This window comes from Hylobates moloch, unplaced genomic scaffold (assembly GCF_009828535.3).
Source record: "Hylobates moloch isolate HMO894 unplaced genomic scaffold, HMol_V3 SCAFFOLD_3, whole genome shotgun sequence".
NCBI lineage: Eukaryota > Metazoa > Chordata > Mammalia > Primates > Hylobatidae > Hylobates > Hylobates moloch.
The window spans coordinates 164,104,627-164,126,690 of NW_026652278.1; the positions used below are offsets into that span (position 1 = coordinate 164,104,627).

Here is a 22,064-nt window from a genome sequence, read left to right on the forward strand (position 1 = left end):
CCTTGGGCAGTATGGCCATTTTCACGATATTGATTCTTCCAACCCATGAGCATGGAATGTTCTTCCATTTGTTTGTATCCTCTTTTATTTCATTGAGCAGTGGTTTGTAGTTCTCCTTGAAGAGGTCCTTCACATCCCTTGTAAGTTGGATTCCTAGGTATTTGATTCTCTTTGAAGCAATTGTGAATGGGAGTTCACTCATGATTTGGCTCTCTGTTTGTCTGTGATTGGTGTACAAGAATGCTTGTGATTTTTGTACATTGATTTTGTATCCTGAGACTTTGCTGAAGTTGCTAATCAGCTTAAGGAGATTTGGGGCTGAGACAATGGGGTTTTCTAGATATACAATCATGTCATCTGCAAACAGGGACAATTTGACTTCCTCTTTTCCTAATTGAATATCCTTTCTTTCTCCTGCCTGATTGCTCTGGCCAGAACTTCCAGCACTATGTTGAATAGGAGTGGTGAGAGAGGGCATCCCTGTCTTGTGCCAGTTTCCAGAGGGAATGCTTCCAGTTTTTGCCCGTTCAGTATGATATTGGCTGTGGGTTTGTCATAGATAGCTCTTATTATTTTGAGATACGTCCCATCAATACCTAATTTATTGAGAGTTTTTAGCATGAAGGGTTGCTGAATTTTGTCAAAGGCCATTTCTGAATCTATTGAGATAATCATGTGGTTTTTGTCTTTGGTTCTGTTTATATGCTGGATTACATTTATTGATTTGCATATGTTGAACCAGCCTTGCATCCCAGGGATGAAGCCCACTTGATTATGGTGGATAAGCTTTTTGATGTGCTGCTGTATTCGGTTTGCCAGTATTTTATTGAGGATTTTTGCATCAATGTTCATCAAGGATATTGGTCTGAAATTCTCTTTTTTGGTTATGTCTCTGCCAGGCTTTGGTATCAGGACGATGCTGGCTTCATAAAATGTGTTAGGGAGGATTCCCTCTTTTTCTATCGATTGGAATAGTTTCAGAAGGAATGGTACCAGTTCCTCCTTGTACCTCTGGTAGAATTCGGCTGTGAATCCGTCAGGTCCTGGACTCTTTTTGGTTGGTAAGCTATTGATTATTGCCACAATTTCAGAACCTGTTATTGGTCTATTCAGAGATTCAACTTCTTCCCGGTTTAGTCTTGGGAAGGTGTATTTGGTGAGGAATTTATCCATTTCGTCTAGATTTTCTAGTTTATTTGCATAGAGGTGTTTGTAGTATTCTCTGATGGTAGATTGTATTTCTGTGGGATCGGTGGTGATATCCCCTTTTTCATTTTTTATTGCATCTATTTGATTCTTCTCTCTTTTCTTCTTTATTAGTCTTGCTAGCGGTCTATCAATTTTGTTGATCTTTTCAAAAAACCAGCTCCTGGATTCATTAATTTTTTGAAGGGTTTTCTGTGTCTCTATTTCCTTCAGTTCTGCTCTGATTTTAGTTATTTCTAGCCTTCTGCTAGCTTTTGAATGTGTTTGCTCTTGCTTTTCTAGTTCTTTCAATTGTGATGTTAGGGTGTCAATTTTGGATCTTTCCTGCTTTGTCTTGTGGGCATTTAGTGCTATAAATTTCCCTCTACACACTGCTTTGAAAGTGTCCCAGAGATTCTGGTATGTTGTGTCTTTGTTCTCGTTGGTTTCAAAGAACATCTTTATTTCTGCCTTCATTTCATTATGTACCCAATAGTCATTCAGGAGCAGGTTGTTCAGTTTCCATGTACTTGAGCGGTTTTGAGTGAGTTTCTTAATCCTGAGTTCTAGTTTGATTGCACTGTGGTCTGAGAGACAGTTTGTTATAATTTCTGTTCTTTTACATTTGCTGAGGAGAGCTTTACTTCCAACTATGTGGTCAATTTTGGAATAGGTGTGGTGTGGTGCTGAAAAAAATGTATATTCTGTTGATTTGGGGTGGAGAGTTCTGTAGATGTCTATTAGGTCCACTTCGTGCAGAGCTGAGTTCAATACCTGGGTATCCTTGTTAACTTTCTGTCTCGTTGATCTGTCTAATGTTGACAGTGGGGTGTTAAAATCTCCCATTATTATTGTGTGGGAGTTTAAGTCCCTTTGTAGGTCACTCAGGACTTGCTTTATGAATCTGGGTGCTCCTGTGTTGGGTGCATATATATTTAGGATAGTTAGCTCTTCTTGTTGAATTGATCCCTTTACCATTATGTAATGGCCTTCTTTGTCTCTTTTGATCTTTGTTGGTTTAAAGTCTATTTTATCAGAGACTAGGATTGCAACCCCTGCCTTTTTTTATTTTCCATTTGCTTGATAGATCTTCCTCCATCCCTTTATTTTGAGTCTGTGTGTGTCTCTGCACATGAGATGGGTTTCCTGAATATAGCACACTGATGGGTCCTGACTCCTTATCCAGTTTGCCAGTCTGTGTCTTTTAATTGGAGCATTTAGCCCATTTACATTTAATGTTAATATTGTTATGTGTGAATCTGATCCTGTCATTATGATGTTAGTTGGTTATTTTGCTCGTTAGTTGATGCAGTTTCTTCCTAGCCTCGATGGTCTTTACAATTTGGCATGTTTTTGTAGTGGCTGGTACCGGTTGTTCTTTTCCATGTTTAGTGCTTCCTTCAGGAGCTCTTTTAGGGCAGGCCTGGTGGTGACAAAATCAGTCAGCGTTTGCTTGTCTGTAAAGTATTTTATTTGTCCTTCACTTATGAAGCTTAGTTTGGCTGGATATGAAATTCTGGGTTGAAAATTCTTTTCTTTAAGAATGTTGAATATCAGCCCCCACTCTCTTCTGGCTTGTAGAATTTCTGCCGAGAGATCAGCTGTTAGTCTGATGGGCTTCCCTTTGAGGGTAACCCGACCTTTCTCTCTGGCCACCCTTAACATTTTTTCCTTCATTTCAACTTTGGTGAATCTGACAATTATGTGTCTTGGAGTTGCTCTTCTTGAGGAGTATCTTTGTGGCGTTCTCTGTATTTCCTGAATCTGAATATTGGCCTGCCTTGCTAGATTGGGGAAGTTCTCCTGGATAATATCTTGCAGAGTGTTTTCCAACTTGGTTCCATTCTCCCCGTCATTTTCAGGTAGACCAATCAGACATAGGTTTGGTCTTTTCACATAGTCCCAAATTTCTTGGAGGCTTTGTTCATTTCTTTTTATTCTTTTTTCTCTAAACTTCCCTTCTCGCTTCATTTCATCTTCCATCAGCAATACCCTTTCTTCCAGTTGATCGCATCTGCTACCGAGGCTTCTGCAATCTTCGCGTAGTTCTCGAAACTTGGCTTTCAGCTCCATCAGCTCCTTTAAGCCCTTCTCTCCATTGGTTATTCTAGTTATCCAGTCTTCTAATTTTTTTTCAAAGTTTTTAACTTCTTTGCTATTGTTTTGAATTTCCTCCCATAGCTCAGAGTAGTTTGATCGTCTGAAGACTTCTTCTCTCAACTCGTCGAAGTCATCCTTCGTCCAGCTTTGTTCCATTGCTGGTGAGGAACTGCGTTCCTTTGGAGGAGGAGAGGTGCTCTGCTTTTTAGGGTTTCCAGTTTTTCTGCTCTGTTTTTTCCCCATCTTTGTGGTTTTATCTACTTTTGGTCTTTGATGATGGTGATGTACAGATGGGTTTTTGGTGTGGATGTCCTTTCTGTTTGTTAGTTTTCCTTCTACCAGACACGACCCTCAGCTGCAGGTCTGTTGGAGTTTACTAGAGGTCCACTCCAGACCCTGTCTGGCTGGGTGTCAGCAGCGGTGGCTGCAGAACAGCGGATTTTTGTGAGACCACAAATTCAGCTGTCTGATAGTTCCTCTGGAAGTTTTGTCTCAGAGGAGTACCCGTCCGAGTGAGGTGTCAGTCTGTCCCTACTGGGGGGGTGCCTCCCAGTTAGGCTGCTCAGGGGTGAGGGACCCACTTTAGGAGGCAGTCTGTCCGTTCTCATATCTCCAGCTGCGTGCTGGGAGAACCACTACTCACTTTAAAGCTGTCAGTCAGACAGGGACATTTAAGTCTGTGGAGCTTCCTGCTGACTTTTTGTTTGTCTGTGCCCTGCCCCCAGAGGTGGAGCCTACAGAGGCAGGCAGGCCTCCTTGAGCTGTGGTGGGCTCCACCCAGATCGAGCTTCCTGGCTGCTTTGTTTACCTAAGCAAGCCTGGGCAATGGCGGGCGCCCCTCCCCCAGCCTTGCTGCCGCCTTGCAGTTTGATCTCAGACTGCTGTGCTAGCAATCAGCGAGACTCCGTGGGCATAGGACCCTCTGAGCTAGGTGCGGGACACAATCTCCTAGTGTGCTGTTTTCCAGGCCCGTTGGAAAAGCACAGTATTAGGGTGGGACTGACCCGATTTTCCAGGTGCTGTCTGTTACCCCTTTCTTTGACTAGGAAAGGGAACTCCCTGACCCCTTGTGCTTCCCGAGTGAGGCAATGCCTCGCCCTGCTTCGGCTCGTGCACAGTGCGCTTCACCGACTGTCCTGCACCCACTGTTTGGCACTCCCTAGTGAGATGAAACCGGTACCTCAAACAGAAATGCAGAAATCGCCCGTCTTCTGTGTCGCTCAGGCTGGGAGCTGTAGACCGGAGCTGTTCCTATTCGGCCATCTTGGCTCCACCCCCCGAAAGTGTTCCTTTCACCAATACATTAGATAGATATTGGCACCATGAGGAAAATAATTAAATAAATTCCAATTCATTCACCATCTTTACATATTGACTCAGCTGTCACAGTCGTGAGGTTACTGGGAGTCCTTCTAGGGCTCTAGACTACTCATCCTCAAGGATACAAACACAGACTGAAGATATTGGCTGCAAAAGCTATTACTGATGCTCAGACCACTTGCTCAGGGTTGATATTTGGCATTCCTGTGGGCATACTGGAACTCACGCCAAGTTAGAAAGGAGGAGACTGGCCCTGGCACATGGTAGATCCTCCTCACTGGGGAAAAGCTTGATGTCTTAAAAGAAGATCTAAAGACTGGCTCTTAATATTTCTGAAGCAAATTAGATATAGAAGACATAACTTGAAACTACTGACATTTATGTTTTTTAATAACCTAATTTGTTTTTCATAAATGACTCTATATGGCTTTTTAATGTTCTTAGTTAAGGAAAAAAAATAAATCAAGGAATTGATAGATTACTCACAATGTCACATTGGTATATACATATATGCTACATAAATAATTTTTATATTTATAGTAATCCAATTTCTAAAATCCTAATGAATTGCTATTTTTGTTAATGTTCTCAATATGGTAATAATAGTATTTCTTGGGGTTTAGCCTTGTTGTTGACTTACTTACTTTCCCATTGTTTCCCCTGCTGTTTTTAATCTGATGAAATAAATGTGTTTTACATGGACTTCAAACTTTAGAGATAGTTTATCATCTCTACAAGCAAACAGCTCTGGAATTCACATTGAAAACCAAGCACCAGTGCTTTGAGGTCTTACCATAGCAATGACTGCTGCCCCAGCTCCAGCAAGCGCCACAATAAACAAGTGGAAGGTCATGTTCAGCTGCAACGGAAACCACAGAGAATCAAAAGGTGTCAGAGTTACAGGTAGAAGAGAGGTCAAGATTGCTGCTGTCTTATAAACAAGACTTTGTACATCTTAAATAAAAGCGAGCCTGTGATAAATCACCCATCTGGTTAAAACAGATTATTACAATATATTTTCCCCTGCAAATCATTTAAATCCTTTCAACTTCATCATTATACCATAGTTTCATTATAAAGATGAGACAATGATTAATAATGATGGTTTTCATCAGTAACATTATAACAATATAAGGAGGGCTATGCTGTCTTTAAAAATAACTTCATCATGTTTTCAGCCTTCGTTAAAATGAGTTTCCAGAAAATTTGAAATAGTTATTATAATTTTTATTGAAATAGGCAGAGCATCTAATTCTTATTTATCCTCTACTCCCCCTGAATAACACTACTTCAGGTAAAATTGCCTCTGATAGAATAAAGGGAAAAGTCAATATAGATTTAGTTTTAATACATTATCCAAATAATAAAATGAATGCTAAAATTCTGACAAAATTAAAGGCTGAAAAACACTCACCTCAGTAGATTCACACATCCTCAAGAAATTCTCAGAGACAGTACAAATTTTCTTTTCCTCTCCAATTGTCACAATTCCTACAATGTGTGGAAAATGACAGTTTAGCACTATAAATGTTTTGAAGAGCCAAAAGAGAAAGAAATGAAAGTTTTTGCTAATCAAATCTAAGCAAGTTCCATTTTATCTTATGTTATGTTATAGTGGAAAAATTATCTAGCTTTCATTGTGGATAATAACTATGCACAGAATTATGAATATAATATGCAAGACTATTTAGCCCTCAAGCAATTTAACTAATTTCAATCTGAATTCAATTGAATCTCACCACGAGAATTTCCAGACTCAATTATAGCCAGTTTATTGGTTTGGTCCATTAATGTGATAGTATAGGCATCACAATTATTTTGTTAACTATGCCCCGGACTGTGCTGAAGTCAGGATCTAAATTTGTTCAGCTGGTGCAATGCTTCTGTTAATCTATTAAAGCATACGGCCCAAAGGAGTACTTTTTTTTCTGCCAATATTGCAAACAATGCTATTAGTAGCAGGAAATCAAAAGTTGCCATTTCACTTCTATTTACCCTTGTTCCAGTTGGTTCATAGACCAGCTGCATTAGAATCACCTAGGAAATTGTCAAAAATATGTATTTTTAGACTCTAACACAAAACTGATAGATGGGAATCTATGAATATTAGGCCTAGAACACTGCATTTTTAAAATGAGCACAGAGGCAATTCACTGGCATGTCTCTTTGTCTCATCTTAGAGAGCAAAAGTAACCAAGTTCATCCGAGCGTGGCTCTTTAATTTTATTTTCTGACCTCTTGAAGTGCTAAACACATACAGGCATGATAAAACACATTCAGGACATTCTAACACCTAAGATTTTAGCATTTGCTGCTCTTTAGTTGTTTTTGTTGTTGTTGTTTTATTTTTATGGTTTGGTTTGTTTTGTTTGAGACGGAATCTCACTCTGTCACCCAGGCTGGAGTATAGTGGTGCAATCTCAGCTAATTGCAGCCTACGCCTCCCGGGTTCAAGTCATTCTCATGCCTCAGCCTCCAGAGTAGCTGGGATTACAGCTGCACGCCACCACACCCAGCTAATTTTTCTGTTTTTAGTAGAGACGAGTTCCACCGTGTTCACCAGACTGGTCTCAGACTCCTGACCCCAAGTGATCTGCCCGCCTCAGCCTCCCAAAGTGCCGGAATTACAGGTATGAGCCACGGTGCCAGGCCTTCTTTATTTAGTTTTAATATGTATATGTATTTACATATTCCTAGCTTTATGGGGTGTTATCAACTCTCCCTCTCTTACAGAGCTGCTGCTATTAGTTTCTCCTTTGCCAATAGTTTGTGGAATCTATTTCAGTGTGAAAAATCTATTTGCAGTAAACAAACACAGAGATCCCTCTCTACAGCCTTTCCTTTCTGCCAAGATGGTTCTAAGAGTGGGTACAAATTTAAAAGGGTTCTCTCATGAGATTTCCTCCCTAAAAAATCGCCATTGTTGAAAAACCTTCCGGTCAAGGCGCTCTCTCTTCATAGTAATCCATTACAGATTTTATTTTGTGGAATATTTATGTTGTGCTTACCTTTCCTTATCCATTTCTCAATTCATGTTTCCAGCAAAACACCTAGAAAGTGGTGCCTAACCTCACTGCAATTCCTTTCCTTTCATTTCTACTTAAATCCTCTCAAGTCAGATTTTGCCCCAACCCCCCTCCATGGAAATGTTTCTCATAAAGATCACTAATGACCTCCAAGGATTAATTCTCAGTTTTCATCTTCTTGCAAGTTGACAGTATTAAACACAGTTGATGCCCACCTTTTCCTTCATGCTCTCTTCATTTGGCTTCTAAAATCTACAGTTTTCAGTTTCTGCCTTTCTGATCTCATTGGCTCCTTCTTCTCATATTTTTGTCTGTTGCCTCCTCTTCTCTCTAACCTCTTAAGTTGCAGCTTCCCACCCTTCACTGCTCAGCCTTTTTTCTCCCATGCGTATCTCATCCAGTCCCAGATATTTAAATATTATCAACAACTCCTAAATCTATGTGGCCATCCCATATCTCTCTTCTGAAATCAGGATTCATATATCCAATTTCTTATCTGACCATTCTATTTGAATTTCTAATAAGCATTTTTAAAAAACTTCTGCTCTTCTCCTTTGCTGGCTCCACTTCCAAGCAAACACTTCTCATAGCCTTTCCTATCTTTCTTGATAGCAAATCTTACCAGTTGCTCAGTCAAAAGAAATTCCTCCTTGAATTCTCTTTTTCCCCCCCAAACCCTACATGCAATCTATCAGGAAATTCAGCTGCCTCTATGTTCAAAATACATCCATAATCAGACCGATTCTTCCCACCTCCCTTGCCATCTCCTCATCCAAGCCACCAAAATCTCCCACTTGGATTAATACAATCATTTGCTAACTGGCTTCCTTGCTTCTACCCTTCCTACAAACCATTCTTCAAGTAGCAGCTAGAGTAATCCTTCTATTATTAGTCAGACCACCTCCTTCCTCTGCCAAAATCTGTAATGACTCTCTACTCCCCTCAGAATAAAGCTCCACACCTATAATGTTCTGTAATGCACTCATCAAGATGGTACATCCCAGGAACTCGTAGACTTCATCTCAATCTTTTGTCCTACTCTCTTATTCTACTTCAGACACATTGGCTTCCCTGTTGTTTCCTGAGAAACCAGGTATCATATTGGCTTGGTAACTTAGCACCAGCTCTTCTCTCTGACAAGCATATTCCCAGGGCTGAGTTCCTCCTGTCCTTCAAATGACAACTACTCAGTGCAACTTCTCTACATCATTAAAAAGAATACTATTGTTACAGTAGGTAGTCAGACACGAGCAGAGCAAGAGAGTCCCTCAACTCACAGCCCACTAAGGATGTCAGGCCACCACCAGGTGACAGGCAGTTGTTAACTGTCTTTCTAAAATAATAATTGGTCATAGCTGGCTCCTAATAAAGAAACACCCGTAGCTGGTGATCAGCAGCTTCTTGATATGAACTCAGGAGTTGGACAAGCGGGCTCAAGCATGCACACTAAGAGGCAAAATGGCAGAGTGTAACTGATATATGACCTTCCTCTAGGAACACTCAAATGATAAGTGAAAAACATCTCAAATGAGCATGGGTGCAACTCCAGAAAACACACTGTACATACGGTCCCTCCCAAGTGCTGGCCACCCACTGCGCACGCAGACAGCCCACCTCCAGGGAAGAACCAGGTGAGAAGTATGCAAGACCCTAGAAGAAGGCCAACGTATAAAACCCCAAGTCAAAAGATCAAACAGGGCACTTGATCTCTCAAGTCGCCCGCTTGGCCCTTTTCCAACTCTACTTTACTTTCTTTCATTCCTGCTCTAAAACTTTTTTTTTTTTTTGAGACGGAGCCTCGCCCTTTCGCCCAGGCCAGACTGCAGCGGCGCTATCTCGACTCACTGCAAGCTCCGCCTCCGGGTTCACACCATTCTCCTGCCTCAGCCTGCTCTAAAACTTTTTAATAGACTTTCACCCCTGCTTTGAAACTTGCCTCGGGATCTTACTCTGCCTTATGCCCCTCAGTTGAATTCTTCCTTCTGAGGAGGCAAGAAGTGAGGTTGCTGCAGGCCCATATGGATGTGCCACTGATAACATCATTACTGAACCTCCAGTACTCCTGATGCTATATATATGTGTGTATATACACACACACACACACATAAAATAAAGTTTTTGTGATAAGTATACCATATATAACAAATATATATAATATATATTAAAAATTAACTGTAGTTTAAAAATCAACGTGAATAATATGAAGCTCTAGAAGTGAGCATGTGGAGGATGAGCTGCAGTGTAAATCTGAAAACCTGATTATTTTGATTCTTGTATATCTGTCTATGAATGGGCAAATTGTTCTCACCAAAAATTAAGAAGATTATTCAAATTTATATCAATTTTTCTAAATATTGAATATATATATTTATTACCTATGGAAAAGTTTTCAGCTGAAAGGTGCAGATTGATATTTTCAGTTTCTTCAAAGCAGTTAGGAGAAAAGGCACGTTACAAGCAAGGGTGGCCAGGTGCAGTGGCTCACGCCTGTAATCCCAGCACTTTAGGAGGCTGAGGCAGGTGGATCACCTGAGGTCGGGAGTTCAAGACCAGCCTGGCCAACATGGTGAAACCCCATCTCTACTAAAAAAATACAAAAATTAGCCAGGCATGGTGGTGGGCGCCAGCTACTTGGAAGGCTAAGGCAGGAGAATCGCCCGAACCCAGGAGGTGGATGTTGCAGTGAGACGAGATCACGCCACTGCACTCCAGCCTGGGCGACAGAGTGAGATTGTCTCAAAAATAATAAAAATAATAAGCTAAAACTAGGCAAGAGAAGCATTAAGAACTGGGTGCAAAGAGAACTGGGGAGAACAGGGAGGACTTGATGCATGAAAGTTGCAGTAACAGGCTTTTTTAGTACTTTATATTTTTCATGCTAGCTAAACACAATATATATCTGGCATTGTGAGATTTGTGCCTGAAATATGAACAACTTCAGAGAAAATGATGCATAATGTGTGTACACAGTTCCTATGGCTTTCATCACTAAGGCAATAAAAACCTTTGGTGCTTACTGGACAGTTGAAGTATGAATCCTAGGGTTGTAAATTCCTATTAAGAAAATTGTAGGCCGGGCGCGGTGGCTCATGCCTGTAATCCTAGCACTTCGGGAGGCCAAGGCAGGTGGATCATTTGAGGTCAGGAGTTCGAGACCAGCCTGGCTGACATGGTGAAATCCCAACTCTACTAAAAATACAAAAATTAGCCAGGCATGGTGGTACATGCCTGTAATCCCAACTCCTCGGGAGGCTGAGGCAGGAGAGTTGCTTGAACCCGGGAGGCAGGGGTTGCAGTGAACCAAGATTGCGCCACTGCACTCCAGCCTGGGCGACAGAGCAAGATTCCGTCTCAAAAAACAAACAAACAAACAAAAATTGTAAATGAGAGTTGGAGGTAAGCAGAATGAGCAGATACTTATGATACTCTGAGATCTGATAGGATGATAGGAATTAACTCCCTACTCTGAAATATAAATGCCTAAATTTAAAAATAATTTATCATTTATGTTGCTAATTTTAAAGATGTTAGAATACCAGCATATCCTTTTGCAGATTCTAGAGACCACCCACTTCCCCTGGCTCTAGGGGGTTTTTCTTTATTTTCAAAGTCAGCAACAATGGATCTTTTCACACCCTTCTTCTATAGTCCATCTCCCTCTGAATGACGCCTCTCCTTTGGCCCTATTTTTCATTTTTAAGGACCCTTCTGATTACATTGATGCCACCTGGATAATTCAAGCTAGTTACTTTCTTAAAATCAGTTGATTAGCAAGCTTAATTCCATCTGTGACTTTAATTCCCCCTTGACATGTCACCTAACATAGGAATACCAAACAGGATTAGCCTACACAAGAAAAATATAACCAATATTTTACCAAATGAATTATTGAATTATTTAGCAGAAATGAATATAGTTCAGTAGCTAAACATACAAAAGAATTCCTATTAGGAGTATATGTATCTAATTTTTATGCAAACATAAAGTGTCCTTTTGAATAACACAGACTTAGGTTAAAAGTGCTATTTATTTCTAGTTTCAACTCTATCTTCTGTTAAATCTTGGACAAATAATGTAATATTCCTTGGTCCTGGCTGACTTCTCTAGAGAAAGTATGATGAGCCAGGTTCATGATATAAGTGTCAAACTATATTTTTGTCATGAAGATATTTTTCTTTCAAAATTGAGCAGTACTAGCACATGACACAATTGTTCCGTAAATATTTGTTGAAAATGAAACCAACCCAATTGTCCCATAGAAATGATATTTGTGGGTTTTTGAACAAACATAGAAATTAACCTTCCTGGTCTTAAAACTTGAAATTTACATTTGTCTCATCTGAGTTCCTCCCTCAGGAAACTTACCATCAGGCAAGAGACTGAAGCTCACCAGATCACCACATCTAGACAATGAGATGCCAGACCTCTCATTCATGGTTACCTCCTTATCCCCTAATTCCTGTTTTACATTCCTTATTCACTATATGACCCCACCACCAATTTTAGTGGTGGGGAGACAGATTCGAGACTGATCTCCCATCCACCTCAGCTGCAGCACCTGAAGAAGCCTTCCTTCCTGGCAATACTTTCTGTCTCAGTGACTGGCTTTCTGTGTGGCTAGCACTGCGACCTAGATCGAATCCTTGCTTTCAGCAACAAAAATAGGGTGAGCAAATAAATGAAATGAAATCCTACTGAGAAGTGCTTTATGGAAATAAGATAAAAACAAGCTGCTCTCGCTAACATGTGTGGGTGTGCTGAATAAGATGTAGGATTGGCTAAAAGTCTAAAAGAAGCCCCACCTAGTTTCTCTCCGTAGTTGGCTCTTAAGTTTTATCAAATCTTCAGGCTGTAATGGAGGAAAGTTTTAAACCTTGCATCTAGATGATGTAATGAGGATCAGTTTTAACATTTCCTCACATAAAGTGATGGGGATAAACGTCTAATACATCCAATGTAATTGAATCACAGGATACATAATTGGAGGATAACAGAAATCATAATAAAAGCATCAAAAATACAAGTAAAATTATTTCATGATGCATTTTGAAATACAGCAAATCCTAATATGATATGCTATCTACAAATCCTCCAACTATATCAAGTAATGTCTCTGCCTTCCATTAGAACTGTTTGAAATGCATACATACATTTATTACATGTGTGGGAATGAACAGTGAGGTGCATACCTCCACTAAGCAGGTATAATGGCCATTATAGGCTGAGAGTTCCTATTATACATAGTTTAAATACCTGGTCTCCTGTAAAATAAAAGATAGTGTCTATATACTAAGGAGACAACTCCGCAACAAGGGAAATTAAAGTATATTCTTATCTATGCAATTGTCTTTTTGATGAATATTAGTAAATTCTGAATTGATCCTAATACAATGTTTGAGGAATGGTTCTCTTCTGATGCTTCTTGATAATAATGCGGTTATATACATACATTCAGGAGTCTTATCAGGACATATAATCTGGAGGGAAAATAAATATTATACAGCAATATATTTTATATTAAGAGCTAAATAGAATGTCTTAATAGCTCATGTAAAGGCTGCATGACATCTAAAAAGTGCCTCTTCTTTCAAATCCATAAAAGAAAAGGTACATTTGGATAAATCTTGATAAATATGTTGTAAACATTGGTAAGCTTCAAAGAATAATGTTAACCACATATTTCTGCTTTACATAATATGGAAACAAATAATATAGCACTTTTTTTTTAAAAGAAGACAATCAGAGGTATGAACTAATGAGATTAAAATAAGGTTTTTGACTTTGAGTTGATGCCATAATGGGATGAAACCTTTGGAACTTGGGGTAGGTTGAATGCATTTCACACAAAGAAATGGATGTGTATTTTTGGTGGCCAGAGAGTAGACTGCAGTAGGCAAAAAATAGCCTCCTATAGATGTTCGCATCCTTAACTCTGGAACTTGTACCTGTGTTGGAGTAAGCCGTGAAGGGGAATTAAGCTTGCAGAATTGTCAGGGAGAGGCAATTTTGCTGGCTTTGACAGAAAATGAACTGCCATCATGATCAAGTAAATGTAGGAGATCACGAAAACAGTAAGCAGTTTGGGAAAATAATTGACCTTGGCTTTCGATATTACATTTGTCTCCTATTGCTGTGGTAACAGATTGTCACAAATGTAGTGGCTTAAAGCAACACAAGTTTGTCTCTTACAGTTCTGGAAGACAAAGCTAAAACCAAAGGGCCATCAGGGCTGCACTTCTCTGGAGCCTCTAGAAGCAGAAGCAGTTTTCTTTCCTATTCCAGTTTCTCCAGGCCATCCACATGCCTTGGCTCTTGGCCCCTTTTCTCCATCTTTAAAGCCAGCAACACTGCATCTTTCTGCCTTTTTTCCGGAGTCTGTCTATCTCTGACTGACTCTTCTCTTCTGACTCTGTCTTCCACTTTGAAGGATCCTTGTGATTACACTGGGCCCATCTGGCTTATCCAGGATAATCTCCCCATTTTAACATCAGTTGACTAGCAACCCTAATTCCCCATTGACAAGTAATCTCACATACGTATATGTTTCAAGAATCGAATGTGTACATCTTTGAGGATCCTTGATTCTGTCTACTTAATAGGCTAATGGTTTACTTAAGATTATAGTTGAAAAAAGCTCTTTTGCTAAAAATTGTATTTGAAAAGCTGTCGAGTAGAAAATAATTGTGCTAAGATTCAGGACATTCCCCTTTCCATCCCAGCACAGCCTGCTGGGTAGCTATAAACTGGAAAATTATTTCATTTCTTAGGGCTCCATTTCTTTTAGACCAGACAGCTGGACTGGTGATAAATGAAGTCCATTTATAAAATTCTATGACTCTAAGACATATTCTGTGCTTAATGTCATAAGGAATCCTATATACTTAGTGGTATAAGCCTTAATACTTTCAGTGAAATTAGGTTCATTTGGGGATCACAAGCACTTGAATGCATTGAGAATAAGTTTTTCTCTTTTTAAAGTTGAAAATATTAAGAAGGTCTATTTATCTTTTACAAAGGATTATTCTTTCTGTCCTTTAGAAAACAAACTTAGGGAAATTTTAAATATTATTTTTCTAGAGTCTCCCAATGTTTTTTCAGTTTAGAATCTGGTTTGATAATACCAAAGACCTTATAATCACCTACTTAACTATTTGCATTTATTATACTACAAGAAATGAAATGTTCCTAATCAGAGCATGCTAATCTCTCGTGTATTTCTGAAAGTATAAACCATCACATTCAAGAGAATCCGACCCTCATGTATTCCTGTGGTAACACTTTCTTAAGATAAACCAAAGCTCTGAGAGTAGGGTTAACAGATTTAACAGTGAAAACAATCTCAGTGTCCCTTAGTTAAACCTGAATTTTAGTATAACTATATCCCATACAATATTTGGTACCATACTTGTAATAAAAAATATAGCTTGTTTATCTGAAATTCAAATTTGACTGAGTGCCCTGTATTTTAACCTGGCAACCCTATTTGAGAGGGTAATCACATATTTTCCAAATTTAACTTTTAGGTTCAGCAGAATAAAAGGAAGACATTTAGGACAAGGGGCAGAAAGCAGAGCCACAGTTTTCTAAGCAGCTGTTCTGCAGTGACTTCCAGTAGCATTTGCTGTGGGCTCCTTTTCCGATATTTACAAGCGATTTGCTTTTGAGAGTAAAACCTCCCCAATGTCCATATTCCCTCTTGCCAAGAACGTCACCCATAGAGCATATTATTCTGCTTTTCCCCCCGTATGCATGTACATATGAATATTATTATTACGTGAGAGAGATTTTTGCCCTAAATAAAATTAACCAAAGAGGACTGCTCACTTATTTGGCACTCTTTGATTTCATTATTTATTTATTTATTTATTTATTTATTTTGAGATGGAGTCTCACTCTGTTGCCCAGTCTGGAGTGCAGTGGCGCCATCTCAGCTCACTACAACCTCTGCCTCCTGGGTTCAAGAAATTCTCCTACCTCAGCCTCCCGAGTAGCTGGGACTACAGGCATGTGCCACCATGCCCGGCTAATTTTTTAATTTTTAGTAGAGACAGGATTTCACTATGTTGGCCACGCTGGTCTCGAACTCCTGACCTTAGGTGATGTGCCTGCCTTGGCCTCCCAAAGTGCTGGGATTACAGGCATGAGTCACCACGCCCCACCTGATTTCATTATTATTAAATGCGAACTAGTGTAGTGCAGTGGATCACACAACATGGGGACTGAAGGCTTCATCTGGTAGGATGGTGGCTGAGCCACTGTTCTGAACACACAGCTAGCTGGCTACCCTATAATCTACTTACAGCATAACTGTAAAGCCACAAGCCCTTCATACCCCATCTAAGTGAAATGTTTCCTACTTTTCTGAAGTATGAGGAAACCTCATTAGAGAAAAACGCTCAGTGTCCCCAGGTGTTAGTAGGTTGGCTTTTAATGTCTGTTCAGAGAAAAAATAATCCATTTGCAAATATGGATTTGCATGTCTTTTATAAATTCTGTAGCTCCCATAATGTTACACATGATAATATAGAATCTCAAATAGGCTGAGATTATACTCTACCTTTCCACTTCCAGCCAGTACTAAGTTTTAATATGAAAGGCAGTCGACTTATGAGCAAGAACACAGCCTCTGATTCAACCTGCGTTGCCCGTGTTTGAATCCTAGCTCTGTCAGTTGCTAGCTGTATAACCTTGGATAAGTCACTGAACAACCCCACTGTGCCTCAGTTTTGTCATCTACAAAAGAAGACAACAGTATTGCCTACCATATAGAGTCATGAGAAGTAAACAATGTGACACATGTGAAATACTTAAAATAGGGTCTATACATGGTAAACCCATATACATACGAGTATGATTACTACATGAGATTTTAGCCCTAAATGAAAATAACCAAAGCAGACTGCTAATTTATTTAGCGTTTTTTTTGTTTTTATATTATTAAATGCTAATTAAGATGCCACCCTCCCGTTTCAGAAGACAATGAACTGTGTCCTTCTTAGGTGATCTTTATTGTAGACTTGATATTTTGTGCAGTTTATCATGGGAGGATAAAAGCAGAATGCAGACATCACGTTGGGTTTGCAAAAGAGCAAAGGAATCAAGAAAAGGAAACCACACTTCTAACCTGCCAATATCAGGGAATGTGATCTGACATCCTGGTCAATATACATGTGTATATGTTGTGATATTAACATCCATTCACCATTGACTTTCTACTTTAAATTTAAAGAGAATAGCCTTAGCAGTAATACTCTGATAAATTTATCTCTGTGGTAGAAAAGGTACTGATAATTCCAAAGTGATCTATAATATTTTAGAGGCAGCTATGTAGGTAACACGATATGTGGTGGTGTTTTAGTTAAGAGATCCAATATCCACCTACCAAACTGACGAAGGTCCAAGCAGAGATTTGCTCCCTCCACTAATGTGGTGTTCCGGCAGATGGTCCACAGATTGAAGTACATGTAAACCGGCAGTGAGGTGAAAGCTGTGACTCCCAGCCAGGCCAACATGAAAAGATATGTCAGCATAATGAACTGCAAAAGAGAAAGAAATGGAGAGAGAAAATGTAATCTATCAAAAAAGAAGAATTTTGTGTTTAATCTGCAAAGCTCAATTATAGAAAGTTTATAGGGATACAGTGCATAAGTCAGTATCACAACACTGTCGATTTGCAGCACAGGAGGTTGAGAAATAGTGCGCGTAATGGGTTAAGTGAATAAACCTGCTGGAAAATCATATCTTGGCAGAAGTTCTGATGTACAAAGAAAAAAATAATCCATCTGCATTATCATGCCTTTTCATCCATGTATTTAACCTTAAAATCTCACCACAGATTTTTTTTAAGCTTTAGAAAATATTCCTGGGTATTTAGAAAGTATTCACTTTGCAAAAGGCATTCAGGAGAATTAAAAGTCTATCAATAAATTTATGTAGGACTAAACTGTCATCATGTCATGTAGTAACTAAGCTATTTAATCATGTTTACAATTAACAAATATGGTAATTCTCAAATCACATTAGTATATAATATTAGTGTGTACTCTTTTAAAAAATTTTTATAAACTTAAGTCTGTTTTGTTTTATGCATGTTAATATATATATATTTTATATATCGTATATATACTTATATATATAGTAAAATATTATTTTAATTTTGAAAATACCCAAGCTTTCAAAATACATTTCAGACACAATTTTTAACATTTATAAAGTGTATAAAAGGTGTTCATGTGTCCTAGATAGAATTGAATAAAATACTTAGTTTAAGCATGGATTTACATGAAGCTTTAGTTCACACATGGTAAATGCTGGATAAAAGGACATGTAGATGTATGTATTAGTGGATGGATGATAGACATTAGACAGAAAACTGTCTGAAATATAGCCCCCGGATGCCAAAATCTACATTCCTATAGATATTTGGTTCTTCTGAATTTCAGAAGTACACTTTGATCAAAGACTGGAATAGATTCACTAGTGCATTCTGGCTAAACTTTTAACACCTCAAGCAGTCACATTTTCAAAATAGCAGTACAGCATATAATAAATATGCTGAATGAAACTAGATCTCTTATTCAACGCTATTCATCCCTTTTGTGATGAGTTATTAGCTAGATTTTACCCCATGATTTAGGTGAAATCTCAAACAAGTCAAACTTATTCAATAACCCTCATAATATATACTAAAATTAGCACTTCTGAAAAATAGTAAAATGGGAATCAATCCCATGATAGAACTTATGCACCTATATTAAATTTACATTGCGATTAACATAGAGTTTATTGGGGTTAAGGATAGCAAGGAATTTATATGACAAATATAAAGAGAGGCAGGAGATCAAACCTTTCCATTAAATAGCAGTTACTAAATGCCCCAGTACTTCAGAAACCCACAGCATTCTCAAATACATGTTTTAAATAATATTGTTTTATCTCATCTCAACTCCCTTTTTGGTTCTCTACTATGAAATGCTAATAGTTGGGGTCAACATCTGTCTCAACAATGTCCTTAAACTAAGATTTGGCAGACATATTTATACTTTATACATCTAGGATGAAACAAACCCTGCTTTAAGAATATTATCAAATAAAATTTGCTGAATATTAATATATTTAAATCACTGAAGGAAGGAGAGTAACTATCATAAAAAGGTATCCTTTTTAAAAATAATATCAAAGTTTACATTCCTTTTAGAATTATTTTAGTCTTGCTGAACAAACACGAGGCTAAATATGCATAAAGATTTATGGCAGGATTTCAGTCACGTAAGGCAATAACACTTCCCCCTTATTTTACTGATTAAAAGAATCAAATAGCCCAGGTGGAAATTTAGAGAATATTTGGTCTTTAGACACACTCGACTGTATATGGTAAACATTTTGCTCATCTTCCCCAGAGTGAAAGGATAATATTAATATTTTTAAGTGGTCTTTATCCTTTCTTTCTGGAACGTGGAATGAAGCATATCAATAGATGAAGCTCACAGAACAGTGGAGGGGTCAGCTCAGAATTTCTCCCCTCTCAAAGCCTTCCCTACCCTATCACATCATTGCTTAGTCACCCAGGCTAAGTGACAATAGTCGGCTAAGCCTCTGAACGTGGATAAGCATACTCCAAGCGGCAATACCTATTCACCTCTAACACTAATAAACTCTATGATATAATGCAGATCATTTTCCATCTTTTGCCATTGGATTCTAATAAATATGCAAGAGGTAGAAACCTATCTCTCTGTTTATTTAACAAGCACTGGCATGCCACTTACTGTGATCCTAAACTAAATATCACGTGCATTTAGCAATAAAAGGGGGTCTTCGGGCATAATGATGAAAGGCACAGGCTTTTCAGCTGCCTTGAGTGTAGTCTGCTCTTTATACTTCTGTTTCTGCCTCTGTAAAATGGAAATAACTCTAAATTGGCTTCACATGCTTAAGTGAGCCTGAGATGAGATAATGCATGAAAAGAATTTAGCATTGAAAGTTGTTACATAAGAAGCTCTGACAAGAATATTAGCTATTTTTATCATTGAAAATATCAATGTGATTACTACTATTGCTACATATATTTTGTACATACTATGGAATTATATAATTCTATATCATCTTATAGAATAAAGGAATTAGATTTCACTTCATGCTTGGATAAATTAAAAGAACGATAAGTTCTTGAGTCAGGGAAAGTTATTCAAAATGAGCTCTCTCTCTAGAAGAAAGGCTCCAGAAATTCTTGGAAACCACCCTGAAAGTGAAGAAATCCTCTTAAAAGAACACCTTTGGGGGAAAAAATCTTTTTTATTAACATTTTTATTATTTGCAATTGTAGATCTCAAGGCTAATGTATAGTCTCCAGGACAATGAACATGATATGGCAGCCTGAAGCACATTGCTTTGGAGGACTAAAAGCAACTCTAAAACCCATGGAAGAGTAATCAGCATCCTTGTGGTTGCATCCTTTCTATCTTATTTTTCATTTGTTCTACCCTTAGGGATCTTTCTAAAGCTTCTTTTGAAGGTGCTGTTCACTGTAGAATGGGGCTTAAAATTCAATAGGTTTAGATTCAAAGTAGCTTGGAACACTTTGAAGTGTGTTGCTACCGCTACTTTACAAGGCCGTAAAAGGTCTAACTTCTGAAACCACAGGACTGACTTACATCATCTTTCTACTCTAAGCTATGTTACAGCAAATTAACAAAGCTGGATGATATAGAGTAAATCAGTGTGGTGAGAAAATATTTTCATTACTATTAATGCATAAGTTTTGTGCTAGAAAAATGCAAAAGTCTTTGTTTTCTAATTTTGAATGTAAACTAGTTGCATTTCAGGGTGTAGCAGTTCACTAGAGTATTCACTGAAGTACTTAAAGAAGCTAAAATATAATTTGATCTTTGCATTTTATGTTCTATTTCAGAATCTGATGATTACTAAAATTGAAGAATTATTCAAATTGATCATGTGTAATCCTACATAGAAAATCTTTTTATGTAATAAATAAAATATTGCATAAATTTATTTCTAACTTCACATTTTGAGTCATATCATGGATATATATATTTTGTCATCTGAATGTTAAATAAATTAATAAGCTGCTCTTACTTTTGTTAGAATAAAGTCTGAGAATGTGAAAAATTTTTCTGATTTTAGAAACAATTTTTGTGTATGTGTGCCTTTATTAATTTCTGTTTTTTGATTAAACACTTTCTGAAATTCATCTTCATAATATCTGTTTGGGAAACATGGTGGAAAAATGAAAAAAAATGATAAAAGTACTACTGAACTTGAAATCAGATGACCTAGTCACTAGTTTGACATATCACTTAATCCCTCATAGTCACTTTCATAATTTGAGAACTGGAAATTATGATACTTTTCTCATAGGGCTAAGATGTAAACAGGGGGAAGTTTCTATATAAAGTCACTTGGCAGGAAATGTAAGCAGTAACTCAAAGAGAGGAGATAGATAGATAGTCTGATTTAATAAATAAAAATGTATTACTTTGTATTTTCAAAGGGTAGGTATGGACATAAGGAAACTATTTCTGTCCCATTTGGTGTTTATTGCTTTGAACAGACACTGAATTTTAATTTATAGTAATTCTAGGAAGGGAAGATAAGTTCTGTAGAAATTACATAAAGTGGTCACATTGGCCTTTCTCATTTTGGTCATTATTTGGGATCACTCACATACATTAAAATGCTGACTAATTCCTTTTGACCCACAAAAAAAATTCAGTATAACTTCCTTAATTTGAATTAGTTAATTCATTGATCTTTGATATAAAATTGGTATAAAATGATTGATATAGATTGGGTGCTATATATTTAATTAATATCTGACATATTCCATTATCCCATAATCATTTTAGTAGCATTTCATCAGAACATGCAAATGTCTGGCAAAACAAGCATCCTCCTACTATATTTCCTGCTTGATTTTTGTTTTTACTCAATATAAATTTCTTGAGATCCTACCACATGTTAGCATTTGATTCAACAAAATTGTTATGAATTATTTCTTTATCACTTGAAATTAAATAAAACCACATGCAATTATTGTTTTGATGTCAATCTGGATATTCTAATCACTTTTAGAAATCTGGTAGAGAAATTGAAACAGAACAAGAGGCAAGGTTTCATGTTCTTTAGAAAAAGGCGACATATTATTGCTTCTTGATTATGTAGCCATTGAGATTGCAGTGTATTTAACTTGAAAATAACTTGTTATTGGTTTTTCATCTGAACTCCTATGAACTTAGACTTAATGTCTAAGAAAATCACACCCTGTTGAGGTCTAGACTTTCTGTGGCAACTTCAGCAGATGTGCACCAGCAGAGGTAAAAATAACACCTTGGAAGTCAGTCAGCAGCATTGATGAAAGGAAGCCAGCTGACTCTGATTGCAAAAGTCTCTGAGTCTCTGAACTAACTGACGAAA

The 22,064-nt window shown here is 37.9% G+C and overlaps 1 protein-coding gene across 4 annotated transcripts in view; it reads right to left on the reverse strand.

The window, feature by feature from the left end:
- The window catches only part of GPM6A (glycoprotein M6A), a 371,158-nt gene that overhangs the window by 5,525 nt on the left and 343,569 nt on the right, over positions 1 to 22,064 (reverse strand). For all 4 annotated transcript variants that reach the window (XM_032148943.2, XM_032148945.2, XM_058436901.1 and 1 more), the window contains exons 4-6: positions 17,014 to 17,167; positions 6,020 to 6,096; positions 5,399 to 5,464 (exon numbers count right to left, since the gene is read on the reverse strand). In XM_032148943.2, the coding sequence (XP_032004834.1) occupies positions 5,399 to 5,464; positions 6,020 to 6,096; positions 17,014 to 17,167 (297 nt within the window). The remainder of the gene's footprint in view (positions 1 to 5,398; positions 5,465 to 6,019; positions 6,097 to 17,013; positions 17,168 to 22,064) is intronic.